The sequence below is a fragment of the Neophocaena asiaeorientalis genome, unplaced genomic scaffold (assembly GCF_003031525.2).
Source record: "Neophocaena asiaeorientalis asiaeorientalis breed wild unplaced genomic scaffold, Neophocaena_asiaeorientalis_V1.1 scaffold317, whole genome shotgun sequence".
NCBI classification, from domain to species: domain Eukaryota; kingdom Metazoa; phylum Chordata; class Mammalia; order Artiodactyla; family Phocoenidae; genus Neophocaena; species Neophocaena asiaeorientalis.
This window is the reverse complement of record NW_020173114.1, coordinates 2,267,083-2,281,806: the sequence shown is the minus strand read 5'-3', so window position 1 is coordinate 2,281,806 and position 14,724 is coordinate 2,267,083. Positions and strand designations below refer to the sequence as shown.

At 41.0% G+C, this 14,724-nt stretch overlaps 1 protein-coding gene across 3 annotated transcripts in view; it reads right to left on the bottom strand.

Moving 5' to 3' along the window:
- Positions 1 to 3,168: 3,168 nt before the first annotated feature.
- The window catches only part of LRRC8B (leucine rich repeat containing 8 VRAC subunit B), a 73,005-nt gene continuing 61,449 nt past the window's right edge, over positions 3,169 to 14,724 (bottom strand). For 2 of the 3 annotated variants that reach the window (XM_024743618.1, XM_024743619.1), the window contains exon 5: positions 12,639 to 13,088. In XM_024743618.1, coding sequence (XP_024599386.1) covers positions 12,795 to 13,088 — 294 coding nt within the window. In that variant the 3' untranslated portion in view covers positions 12,639 to 12,794. Of the gene's footprint in view, positions 6,704 to 12,638; positions 13,089 to 14,724 lie in introns of those variants that run through there. The other variant, XM_024743620.1, reaches the window with a different exon arrangement.

The window sequence follows — 14,724 nt, the reverse complement described above, 5'->3', positions numbered from 1 at the left end:
CTCTACCTTACTCTTGTGAGAGTTTTGCTTTTGGAGAAGGATATAGACAGCTGACATAAAGGTTCATGATTTTTACTAATAGAAAAGCAGCTTCCCGCATCTCTACCAAGTACACACTGAATGAATATTCAAAGCATGTTTAAAGGGGTGACAAATTGTTACCTGCCCAGGGCACCTGCATGTCTGGTCTGGTCCTGGTGCCGGCCACTGCATTGGGTTTTCTAAGTGCATCTCATTTGAGATGGAGTCACCGAGATTCAGTGAGGGCCACTGAATTCTCAAGATCTTACCTTGGGGGCGCTGGGGGCTGCATTTTATAAAGGCAGGGCAAGGAGAAACTGAATAAAAGGGGAGGAAATAGGAACCAGGCGAACTTCTATTTGATTTCTTCTCATCTCAGCGGCAGAGGGAGGCAGAGAGTAAAAAACGATGTGCCTGAGCCCTAAATGAATAAACAACAGGCCTGTGTAAAAAGGCAAACAAAATTTAAGGTATTTGTTATAAGAAATAATTTGAAAAGCTTCTCAGCAGCACACAGGCAGTTCTATAGAATCATTGGTATTTAGGAGGCAAGACTTAGAACTCTTGTCTAAATCATGATGAGACAACACAGGGTGAAGAGAGACTTGTATCTTCCAAGTCATTGAAAAATGACTGCATTTTTCGCATGTTGAAAAATGACTTTTTTCTGATCCTTCGTTGGCGTATTAGATACATATTCCTCTGTAAATATGGGGCTGAGTTCAAGGTCTGGCTTTGTGCTTTTGGATAAACTGCTCTCCTCTGACCTCGGAGATGAGAGGGACACAGAAAACAAGCTAGGAACCTGGATTTCAGAGAATCCACTCATGTCAGAAACTCAAACACGAGCTGCATCTCCAGAGCATCAAACGGTGGCCTCAACAGCACCGACACAGCCTCTGTCTGCACAGCCAGGCCCCCTTCACCGCATGTTTGAAGAGTGATTTTGGAAAGTGGAGGCGAGTGCTGAACAACGTGGAGCCACCCTTGTCCCCATGCTCATGGGCATGGGGGCAGGTGACTGCCCCGTGGCCTGTTAGACAGGACCCAGCGCCCAAAGCACCTTGCAGTGACGCCTTGGGTCAGGCACTGGCTTCGTTCCCTCAACATATTCCCATTCCTGAGGCATTTAGGGTGAGGGAAAGCCTTGCCTGAGGTATGCATTTCCTGGGAAAAATAGGACCATCTGGTTTCCTTCATCATCTGGTTCAGTCTATAACGAGTTCTGTCCTCCAGCAGAGAAAAGTTCTTACTATCTGCTTTCTAATGTGTTTCCGAAACTGTGTATGTGGTTGAGAGTCTTCTATCCAAAAGTTCAAACTATTATGTGCCTAATTTACTCGATAGTTCGAGTGTTTTCTCCCTTTACTAAACCTTCACAACATTTCTTGTCTTGTAGTTTTTTACTTTTTATTTACCTGGTCCACTATTCAATGTTAGTGCGAAACTAACAGTAGATGGAGAAACAGGAGCCAGGAAGAGAGGGAGAGAGATGGGTTGGTTTGTGAACATCAGTCCCCAAGGATGAACACTATTCGACAGATGGACTTATTAGGAGTGACAGATTCCACACCCTCAACACTCCCCCACAGTGCATTCTAGGATCAATTCAACAGTTTTCAGGGACTTGATAATTTGTGGCCATTGTAGCGTACACTGAAAACTCATACTACTGTTATGAGATTCGTATGTAAATCTAAACTCCATCATTTGGTGAACAATATAACAGTACAACTGCACAGGAAACCCTGGGAAGAGGAGGGAATCACTTCTGGAACTTGGGCACTGATACGTGTATACAGGTAAAATTAGTCCAGTCGACTTCTTCCAACACTGAACCTGTTTTTATTTGCCATTTATTATAAAAATTGAATCTTTATTTTACACAAAAGTTATTTTAAAAACAGTAAAGCTTACCAAAACCTACTGAATCTCAGGCAGAGGGATTTACCACCAAAATGCAGATTTACATGGTAAACCTGAGGGCCAAAATCATTCAACTCAAAACAATCTCGCATTTTCTAGTAATCCATTATCAGAAGCGAAAACCAATTATGTACATGTTTCAGAATATGTGACAAAGACAAAAAAAACAAATGCTAGCCTTCACTGTGAAGCTAACCAAAGAAAATGTCTCTACTCAGGACTGGCCCATTATTTTGCTGAGAGTGAAACATTTGAAGAGTTTTTAAAATATTTAAGCATAAATATTTAGGTTTATATACAACACACATATACACAAACACATCCATTCTAATTCCATGCCCCTTTGTATTTTTTAAATTGCACCATCTCTGTTAGAGATAACATATAACATGCAGGAGGCATTCCTAATTGTTCTTCTCAGCAGCAGTGTTCTATACAAGTCAAATGCAAAATTTAAATATGAATTAATTTCAACCAGAAGCCAGCTCAACTCAGTACTTTGGCTCATATGTTCTATGTTAATGCTTTAGGGTTGATGAAATTGTTCATATAAAAAAAAAAAGTTGAAGAGAATGTAGTCCATTACCAAAGGTACTTAGTAGATAGTTCCCAGTGGATGTAGAAGTGATGGACCAGAAACAGGAAGAAACCAATTAAATAGGACTGCAGTTTTTTCACTGCTTCAGCTTTCATATCCAGCTGAAGATAAGAAATAATTATATCCAGGGCATTTTGCAACAGTTACTAGTTTAGGCCATTTCATGTATATAATGTCTTCATAATTCAAACCAGGATGCAAAATAACTCCTCCCCTCTCCCACCAGCCTTCCTCTTGTTTCCAGAAAGAAATAAACACAGATTCTGATGCAATATACAGTTCCTGAAAACAAAGTGGATTTACAGTTCCATTCTCATCTCATGCTGCTGGTACAGATGAGGGATCATTGGATCAGCTCTAAACACTGCAGGGATGGGTCAAGTAGAACTATTCAATTAGGCATAATTACAGGCTCTGGCTTCCCCCCAAATAAATACATGCTCAAGTAGTATCGCAAGTTCTCTAGCACAAATATATTTTGTTACTATATAAATTTAAGGAGATGGGTGAGTGGAGAGGGAAAACAAAATACCTTACGTGGATGGGACAATGCTAAGAGAAAGTGACGATGGAAAGAGCATTTGATTGAAAATACAAGGAAATAAAGCTATAAATCCACAGAATAATTGTTTGATTATTTTAATGGTTTCTGAACCCATCAATATTATGCAATACTTTAATTCAACATACAAAATTTGAATCATGAGACACCTGAAGAACAGAAACAAATATTTTCACTATCAAACAATAATGTTTCGCAGATAACTCACTGCAGCTCACCACAGCACACACATTGGAGCTAGGCCACAACAATGAGACCTTGAGGATCTCTGTTTACCCTGTTTAACACAAACATTTGCTAAGTGACAGTGAAGCATGGTGATATCAGAGGAACAATGAAGACTGAGGATGAAGAATGAAAACACCGTATCTATGTGCCACACAGATATACCCTGATGTATGTTAGTGAAGGAACACTACACCTTACAAGAAATGCTCAAAACCACTTAGGTCGCTGACCAAGTTTGAGCATTTAGTTTTAACATTACAACTAAGAGAACAGAATACTCCATGATTACAAGTAAGGAATAAAAGAATTAATATCCTAGCATTAACCTACAACCTCTTACAACTTTAGAAAAATATTAAACATATCCAAAACTAATAGATTACATTTTGTATACATGTGGCGTGTGTGTGTCTGTGTGTGAGTGCAAGCTCATCATTGTGTATCTGTGTGTGTATGTAAATAAAATGAACCGATGCTAGCATAAGCCTTCAACTTTGTTCTAATAACATCCATGTTTATTTTTTGAAAAATGCACTACACATTCTTGGAAATCAAGTATCAACTAAAGTCTTAAAATTATAATTGAATAAACTTAATTTTCTTCATTTAAAATCCTCTTCCAAATTGAAGATCTGCTCCAACATTGCAGTAAAGGTGGCATCAAACATCACAATTTTGTGTGTTAAGTGGTGGTCTCAGAGTTCATGGCATCAGTGCTACATCATTTCAAAAGTTACCTAAACACTGGAGTGTAGGATTGAAATAAAGAAGTAAACCTAAAAACTATGGCATGAAGAACAACAGAGTTTGCATTAGTAACCAAACCCTAGCGTTTGGAAAGAAGCTTACAGAACTCATTATTGATCCTGATAGTAACTTGCTTCCAGAAATTTAGCAGGGTGATAAGGAAGGTTTGGCTAGTGACTTCTGCAGGTGAACAGAACTGGTGACTAGCCGGAAGGAGTTGTAGTTTGTCAGGGGAATAGTAGCAAATCTGAAATTTGTTTTAAAAACTCTTCCTGATAGAAGGGGGTAAGATTTTTCATACACATTATGGCTAATTATATGGCCCAAAACATTTAAACATATTTCCATGTATCATATTCATGTTCCAAACATAAGATAATCCTATCCAACACTGGAATCGGTACACGTGACAATTCTATCGTGCAACAGAGATGTGAAACATTAAAATGACAAAGAACTCAACATTCAAAAGATTGAAAATAACATAAAACCCTAGATATAGTCAGAATCTGTTTTCTGAAATCCTACAAGAAAGTTTCATCAGTTATGCCTGGCTCCCTGAGAACTTGAATGTTCTGACTAAAGGCAAGTTTTGGTAAGAATTGCATTTTTACACTGTTCTTTGTCATTCAGAATAAACAATAATGTTTTAGGCAGCTTTTGGTGTTTTATATTTTTTATAGCTATTACTCAAATTTCATTTGATGTGAACAATTCTTTTCTCTGAGTGTTAGTCCAGGGGTGTGTGGCAGGTGAGGGAAGCTACATTTTGCCATAATTTAGACTTTCATCTTTCTGGAAGGGACAAAGCAAGAGGAAACATACCATACAACACAATTCCATGTTTACAGTACTCTTTACCCATAGTGTTTTCCAGTTTTGTCTAGGTGCAGTTAATAGATTACTTCATAGTTACATCCAAAATGAGACAGCATCACAATGCCTAGACCCATTAGAGAAAAACACATTGAAAATGTATGTTTCCCCAAAATGAGTCAGTCGATTTTATTCATTTTACAATATGCATGATAATAAAAAGCCAAACACAAAGCTCTTTATAAAAAAGAGCAAAATGTATTCCAGAAAAGTTAGACAAAGGCATGAGATGAATTTCACTTAACCAGATCTATTTCTTTGTGAGCTTTGAGAACTCATTTTAAGCACTGAATTTTAAGCTGAGTGTTTTACATTATAATCCTATCTAGAGATCATGCAGATGGAGAAGAAAGTATTTTGCTTAACTCTTACTTAATTTCTACAGAATGCTTTAAAATCCGTTTTAAAGATTCAAATCTGCACCTCTCCCCTCCATCACAGTTTTTGAAGTAATTAAGAATTGTACCCGTACAATAGCACAGCACTAGGGAAGAGAGAGGTAGATGATGTGGCCATCCTCTTACAAGGAAACCCCCCAAATATTTTAGGGCATGAAACACAAGGCTTTTGTTATCCAAAAGTAATTAGTTGCAGAGTACAAAAACATTTTGGAACAGAACGTGCACAAATATGAGAACCATACGCAGCCAAAACCAAGTATATTAATAGTAAATTCTTAAAGAAAAGGATGTGTTCTCTGTACCTTACAAAAATTATTCTCACAGATTTTGAATCCAAGATTATACAATAAAAATATTTGTATGTTTTACATTTAATATAAAAATGATTAGCAAATAAAAAAGGCTTTGATGATATACAAGAAAAAATTTGAGTATACATTAATTTTTAGGATGCCCCGAGGGTGACGTGTCCTAAGTACCCTGCTCCTGTTCTAATGCAAAGGCCAAAGGCAGGCACTTTCTCAGGGTTCATCATTGTTGTTAAGAGAAAATCAGATGGAGGAAGACTCAAAACAAGCTGGGACAGGAAGTAAAAATTAAGCCAGAAGGAATTCTGCCTAGCACAATGTACCCTGCCTAAAACTATTTAAGACCATAAATCAAAGACAGTGCTCAGTGTACACATCAAGGGAATTTATGTTGATGAGTTTATGGTCTAGGTGATAAATATCAAAACAGGAAGTCAGTTAAAACAAGTATGCAAATAAGTAATACCTAATCTTCAAAAGATACAAACTGCAGTGTAGAGATTCAATAATTTCATGTCCCCATTCCACCCTCCAAGCGTACTTCTTATATTTCCATAAGTTAAAGATCAATTATTCACAAAACTTTAGTTCAGTGTTAATACTTTTTACCTGTTTAATTTAGGGATAGACACTGAGTTGCTTTAATAAGACATTGGGTTATAGTTAGTCATAATTATCCATTGTTCATCTTTACAACTTAGGAAAATTGAGTTCTCAGATAAAGCCCTGGAGTGTACTTTTAAAAATTATTTTCCTCTTTAGGTCAACATTTATCTAAGCATGTCTGCAAACGTTCTGTTACAGGGGGAGGAAGAGTATTGAGCAAATTCTCCTCAACAATCAGACAGCTCCGTTTGAGGGACTGACATCCTTCCAGTTCAGGAGGAAGTGTTTCCAGGTAATTACCAATGAGCTCCAGATGAGTAAGGTTCGACAGCTCACCCACGTGAGGGGACAAGCTCATCAGGCTATTTTTCCCCAAAAGTAAACACTGCAGCTTTTTGCACTGAAACAGCCCATCTGGTAGCATCTCAATCTGGAAAGGGAAAAGAAGAAGCCAGTAAAACTGTTTCTTGATGGCCTACCATAATACATCTATTTACCTATACCCCTACCTTTTCCCCAAAACATTTCTAGACATTTTACAGAGGTACATATAATAATGATGATACACTTGAAGTAGATGGGAAAGATAAAGGAAAAATACGGACATCCTGACATGGAGTCAGGATTGAGGCTACCTTGAACTTCTATAAACCCCTGCTGCATATGTGTGGGCAACAGATTTGGCTCTGAACATTCTAACAAGCAACACTCAGTTCTCAAAGGAAACCTAATCGGTTATATACTCATTGTCCCTGAGATAAAAAACAAATCAGTGGGCTTCCCTGGTGGTGCAGTGGTTGAGAATCTGCCTGCTAATGCAGGGAACACGGGTTCGAGCCCTGGTATGGGAGGATCCCACATGCCGCGGAGCAACTGGGCCCGTGAGCCACAACTATTGAGCCTGCGTGTCTGGAGCCTGTGCTCCGCAACACGAGAGGCCGCGATAGTGAGAGGCCCGCGCACCGCGATGAAGAGTGGCCCCCGCTTGCCACAACTAGAGAAAGCCCTCGCACAGAAACGAAGACCCAGCACAGCAAAAATAAATAAATTAATTAATAAACTCCTACCCCCAACATCTAAAAAAAACAAAACAAAACAGTGACTGAGGAGAAGTGTAATTATTCTTGAGTCCTAGTCAGAAATCAGGGATCTCAAGAGTCCTCATAACGAGTTTACTGTGTGGGATAATGAGCTATACTCTCAAGAACATCCCGAGAACAGACACAAGGCTATTTTTTAGGGTTTCACAGTAGAGACTGAAAACTTTATTCTGTTAAAAAAAAAAAAAAGCTGACAGGAGTAGAGACAAGAAGATATGACAGACAATCTATACAATCTATACAGGATATGACAATCTATAGATATAGATATACAATCTATAGATATACAACAGATATAGATACACAATCTATAGATATACAATCCATGCAAGATATGACAATCACATGCACATTTCATTCCCCTCTACATACACACTCACGAGTATTTACTCTTCTTCCTGCTCTCTGAGAGTTTCGATTAAGTCATACGACACAGAGAAATCATTTAAAATACGATAAATAGCCTGCAATTAGGTCAACTCCTACAACTGCTCAACTGAACTGCTCCCCTATTTGGTGGGAAGTTTGCATTTGAGTTTCTAAGGGAGCCACAGTATGTATATGAAATAGGGTTGATTGGGGAAAGACACCCAGAGAAGGGCTAAGCACACTCAGTGTCCTCAGCTCTCATCCTGCCACTGAGGGGCAAGTGCGCTCCAGGAAGAGATGGATTGCATGCACTCCGCCCTGTAACGTTCCCCATATTTATACAGGCCTGGACCAGGCATCTTTGCAACTATGAAACAATGTAGGCTCCTTTGTTCCAGAAGCGGCTTTGTTAGAAACAGGGATGAAAGGGGCGCTCCAGATTTCAATCTGTTCCTCTGATGGGCTAGTGTAGCCCCACTGAGCCAGTTCTCTGCTGGAACTTCCGGGGCCTTCCAGAACTGTCTCTTCAAAAGGATAAACATTCCCTATACAGCATAAAAAATTGGTCAAATTGCATTCAAAAATGCTCATTATGTTGGAAATTGCCTTCTCCTCCATCACCCACATATACTCTCAGTAATGGCTATCCTTGAAAATAAATCTAATGATCACTGTTGCTAAGTCAGCCATGCATTACAGCTCATCATTCTACACCAAAATACTAGGTATAAGCAAAGGAAAATATCTACCCTTTTATTTCATTCCTTCTTAAGAATGCAGATGAAAAACCATAGATATGTCAATTTCAGTATAGAGATATGACAGAGAGATGAGAGACAGAAGAAATGTAACCTCCTTCTGATTAGAGATTATCTGCAGCTCAAAAGTAGTGTCAGTGACGTACAAGTAGAGGGAATGATCAGTCCTGTGCAATGTGCTCAGGGTTGAGAGTGCCTGCTGGTGCGAAAGGAGTGACTTAGGCAAAGAGGCTGGGAAGAGGGAAGACTTGGCTCACCTGTATTCAGTGAATGCCTGCTGGGAGCCTCATTTTGTGCCAGGTTCCCAGCTAGGTGTTGGGGATAAAGTAGTGAGCAAGACAGATGGGTCTCTCAACCTTGGCATTGTTGACATTTGGGGTGGGATAATTCTTTTTGTGGGGCTGTCCTGTGCACTGTGGAATGTTTAGCAGCATCCCTGGCCTCTACCTACTAGATGCCAGCGCCACTCCCCTCTCTAGTTGTGACGACTAAAAATGTCTCTTGACTAATGTCTTCCACAGTGTAAAACTGTCCCCATTTGAGAAGCACCGGTCTAAAGGGGGAGAGAAATATGAAACAATTATAGAAATCATTAGTCTACAACGGCTGCTAGGAAGAAGAGTGCCTTAACCAGGGCTGCCTCAAGGAATCCCAATCTCCCTTCCTCATTCAGCTTCCAGGCTCCAGCAGGTGCCTTGCTTGATTGCACTGATTTCCTATTGAATGAAGACCCTAAAGCCGTTGTCCTCATTCTCCTTCTGTCTGGCTGTCAACACTACCATGTCTCACCCATCTTCTTTCATCTCTCTCAATTTGTGATTTTAGCTTCTTCTCAGCCCCCAGAGTACAGGCGAGGGATTTCACCAGGCAATGAGAGCGAGCCTCTGGGGTTGGACCCTCAGTTGTGTCGTAAAAGTGAGTTAAGGACTGTGGTTAGCAGCACACTTCCTGAGCGGTAAGTATCCGTCTCAGGGGCTTTCTCCCAGCATCATCACGCAGCTCAAGCACAGGGCCTTAACTCACGAGGCTGGGGAGCTGTGTTAGAGACTCAAGACTTTCTTTCAAGTCAGCAGTTTTATCTTGAAAAATAGACTTACAAATTTTGCCTGAGCCAATAAATTTTAAAAAAATGTTTAGATAGCATTTATTTATACTGAATTCATTTAGCATGCCCTTTCTTAAACTATATAATACATGAGCCAGAAAGGAAAAAAATTCCCCAGTGGACCACTGATTTCTTCTCAAAAATCAAAAGAAATGTTTACAGACTATCAGATGATAAACTATATAAACAGAATGGTTTTATAGAATAAACTGTATTACATATATTTAATAAACTATGAAATAAACTGAAAAAGAACTCACTACGGTTACATTATCACTCTACATCCTAGAATTTTCTGGCAACCAAATACTTTCAACAAAATGTATTGAAGCCCCCAGAACATCAAAGGAAGGATGGTTCTCATCCTATATTCATGGCTGCCATTGATAATTAAATATTCCACTGTTTCTCAGAGGCTGGGACCTCATTTCAGAATTCTTTTCAGTGTCAGATTTCCTATTTTTCTGCCCCTTGACACATGCTATCTCAGAACATGTCAACCTGAATCTATAAAATCCAATCATTTCAAGAAGCAAAGCTGAATACTTCCATATCTAAGTGGTAATATCAAAACCAACAAGGAGCACTGCTACATAAATGATCTGCAGAAGGAATTTCTACATTATTCACCTTCTGGCTAAAGTCTTTGAGTTGCATTAAATGCAGAAACGGAGAAACTGGAAGACCTAGGTGTAAATTGGAGTGGTTTTTAAGATTTGAGGAAGGTTATTAAATCCTCTCCCTTTCCTGTGCTTCTCCATCACATTCAACACCATCATAATCCAGTTACACTTTGGCACTGGATAGAGGTGGATGCTGCCTCTTCCTCTCCCATCATCTACACACACCACTGCTTCCCGTGGAACATCATGTGGACTGATGCATCTGAGCTGTAGGAGAAAGAGCACTAGAGCAGGAGCTGGAACATGGGTTCCGTCCCAGATCCATCGCTGGGAAGCTTTGGACCTCAGTCAAATTGCTCTGAGCCTCAGTTTCAGTATCAGTAAAGTGAAAGGGGTGGACTAGAACAGAGATTGGCAAAGTTTTTCTCTAAAGGAGCGGAACAGTAAATATTTTAGGTTTTGCAGGGCAAGTGGCAAAACTGAAAATATTATGTAGGTACTTACAATAACAAGAGAGAAAACATTTCATACATTTAAGTGATGTAATTAAAAATACAATAACACAATTGAGTACAATTTCTTTGTAATACAGGCCCACTAAGGAGAACAATGCAACTTATTCATGGACACTGAAATTTGAATTTCATATAATTTTCATATGTGATGAAATATTATTATTCTTTTGATTTTTTTCCCCAACCACTTAAAAATTTAAAAACCATTCTTAGGTCAGGCTGTGGGAGGATCTGGCTCCCAGGCTGTAGCTTGCTGACCTCAGGACCAATGACCCACAGTGTTCCTTTCAGATACAAGAGTCTCTTAATCTATATTCCTACTTCTAAATCATAATGATTAAACCTTTCCACAGGGTTTTGTTTCTTGACTGTCCTCTCCCAACCCTTGTGTATGCTACAACCAGAGCCTCCTTTGAAGGTACTGATTCAGGCTAACTAGCACTTTCAGGCTCAAGCCTCACCTCAGCTACTACCCAGTGACTCAAACTTGAACTAGACTGGTAGAATTCAAGGCACTCTCCACTCTGACCCACCTTCTAAAGGCTCTCATCTCTTATTACATCTGCCGATGCCTGTTGCAATCCTCTGGGCATGACCTCTATAGTCCTTTCACATTTCCCCAGTCAATGTTCTCAGGAACACTCTTCTCAAGAATTACCATGGAGAAGAACACCCTGCTCAACTATGTGTGGCAAACGTTGCACACCATATCTCCCTCTTGGAGAAGCACAATGCATGTTCATATGTTAAAGTCTCTGAGGAATCCTGCAGCAAAAATATGCTAAAAAATGTTTAATGTTTTTTTGTGATAAAACTTATTACTATTCAGTGGAGTAAACTCTGGAGTGCCCTCTCAGTGAATGTCTGTCATTTGGGGGGCTGCCCCACATCTTCTATGTCCTGAGAATTCCCTACCTTATCTTGATGGGACTCTTGGTGGGAAGCAGAGCCCACTTCCAACTAGAGGAACTGAAAACAAAAGATCCTTGTGTTCCCAGATAACTTACAGCTCAAGTGTGAGCATTCTTCAGCTCTGTCAGGTGCTCAGACGTGGGCCTTGTGTCACAAAGCAGCAGAAACCATGAAGAACCGATTTTGTGGGCGGGCAAGGGCTACAGTAGCAGCAGCAGCATTTTCAGGACAGCATTGGTGTGCAGTGCTGGTATCGTCAGTGTCAAGGTATCTTCCTCATTTTACTTTTGTACTATGATTTTGGCTGCATTTCTTTCGCTATCTAACTTTGTGCTTGATTGTTTTCCAAGCTTCATTCTTCAGCCGTTTCAGTGATGAGATACATGACAGCCTTTCAATAAATGTATTTTCTGCGTAACCCCAGAGTTAGTATTTGTTGCCTCCATCTATAAACCTGACATCTATAAACACTGCCCAAGTCTTTAAAAAAGAAGAGTCTGATATATACACTACCAAATGTAAAATAGATAGCTAGTGGGAAGCAGCCGCATAGCACAGAGAGATCAGCTCCGTGCTTTGTGTCCACCTAGAGGGGTGGGATAGGGAGGGTGGGAGGGAGACGCAAGAGGGAGAAGATATGGGGATATATGTGTATGTATAGCTGATTCACTTTGTTATAAAGCAGAAACTAACACAGCATTGTAAAGCAATTATACTCCAATAAAGCTGTTTAAAAAAAAAAGAAGTCTTTAAAAACTGTTCTTTCAGGAATCTTTACCAACTTCCATTCCAAATGGAGGAATCAACTCACATTTCTGTGTATATGCACGTCTAAGTATTTATGCAGCAGGTTTGATGTTTTATTTTCTGATTTTTATAAATATTTTGGTCTACTTCATAGACTCATGAGAACCTTAAGGTTTCAAGAAGGAACCTTGAAATTAGTTAAATCCCTATATGAAACATGAATCCTTAATTCCCTTTAACAATATTCCTACCAAGTGGTTGACAATTTATATCTGGACAGTTTTATTAATAAGAAAATCACTTCTCCCTTCTCAAATGTTCATTCAGTCTTTGGACAGCTTTCTGGGGAAAGATGAGAAATCTCCTGCTTGTCCAAGCTCTAACACTTACAGCTACTCCCAATAAGCTTTCTTTCCTATGTAAGGTCTTCCAAATATTCGAAGACCAATATTGTGGACTATTCTCTCTCCCTTCCCTCCCCAGTACTTCCTATAATTAGGATACACTACACCATCAGAGAGGAACGTTTCATCTGTCTGGTCACTGTCTTCTGAGTTCCAGTTTCTCCACATTCTTAGCAGGTAAGTCTCTTCATAGCTCTGATGAAGTGATCCTAACCCATTCAAAGGTGTCACAGTCATCGTTATGGCCCGGAGGATGCTCCACAACTGCTGGCTAGCCCACTTCTGAGACAACACAGACAAAGACACCGTTGTACTTTGGCCATAAACTTTCTTCAGCATAAGACTTTTCATATTACAAAGTACCCTTCAAGACAAAATATGTCTGACACTAACACCTAGTCTCCCTTTTAGCCACAATCAAGTCAGTAAACTTGGTGTCAAAGGTACCAATGATCTTAAAGTTAACATTGAACTACAGAAAGCCGTTAACCTGCTTATACATTTAGATAATTCACGGCCCGCTGACAATTTAACCAGCCACGACTTTCAAAAATGTATGGAGTGGTCAGGAGGAGCTTCAAGATGTCAGAAGAGTAAGACGTGGAGATCGCCTTCCTCCCCACACATACATCAGAAATACATCTACACGTGGAACAACTCCTACAGAACACCTACTGAACGCTGGCAGAAGACCTCAGACTTCCCAAAAGGCAAGAAACTCCCCATGTACCTGGGTAGGGCAAAAGAAAAAAGGATAAACAGAGACAAAAGAATAGGGACGGGACCTGCACCAGTGAGAGGAAGCTGTGAAGGAGGAAGGGTTTCCACACACTAGAAGCCCCTTCGCGGGCGGAGACTGCGGGTGGCAGAGGGGGAAAGCTTCGGGGCCGCGGAGGAGAGCACAGCAACAGGGGTGCGGAGCGCAAAGCAGAGAGATTCCCGCACAGAGGATCGGTGCCGACCGGCACTCACCAGCCCGAGAGGCTTGTCTGCTCATCCGCTGGGGCGGGCAGGGCTGGGAGTTGAGGCTCGGGCTTCGGTCGGAGCGCCGGGAGAGGACTGGGGTTGGCGGCGTGAACACAGCCTTTAGGGCGTTAGTGCACCGCGGCTAGCCGGGAGGGAGTCCGGGAAAAAGTCTGGACCTGCCGAAGAGGCAAGAGACTTTTTCTTCCCTCTTTGTTTCCTGGTGCGCGAGGAGAGGGGATTAAGAGTGCTGCATAAAGGAACTCCAGAGACGGGCACGAGCCGCGGCTAAAAGCGCGGACCCCAGAGACGGGCATGAGACGCTAAGGCTGCTGCTGCAGCCACCAAGAAGCCTGTGTGCGAGCACAGGTCACTATCCACACCCCGCTTCCGGGAAGCCTGTGCAGCCCGCCACTGCCAGGGTCCCGGGATCCAGGGACAACTCCCCCCTGGAGAACACACGGCGCGCCTCAGGCTGGTGCAACGTCACAGTGGCCTCTGCCACCGCAGGCTCGCCCCACATCCGTAACCCTCCCTCCCCCCGGCCTGAGTGAGCCAGAGCCCCCAAATCAGCTGCTACTTTAACCCCGTCCTGTCAGAGTGAAGAACAGACACCCTCAGGTGACCTACATGAAGAAGCAGGTCCAAATCCAAAGCTGAACCTCAGGAGCTGTGTGAACAAAAAAGAGAAAGGGAAATCTCTCCCGGCAGCCTCAGAAGCAGCGGATTAAATCTCCACAATTAACTTCATGTACCCTGCATCTGTGGAATACCGGATTAGACAATGAATCATCCCAAATTGAGGAGGTGGACTTTGGGAGCAATATATATACATATATATATATTTTTTCCCCCCTTTTTGTGAGTGTGTATGTATATGCTTCTGTGTGTGATTTTGTCTGTATAGCTTTGCTTTTACAATTTGTCATAGGGTTCTGTCTGTCCTTTTTTTTTT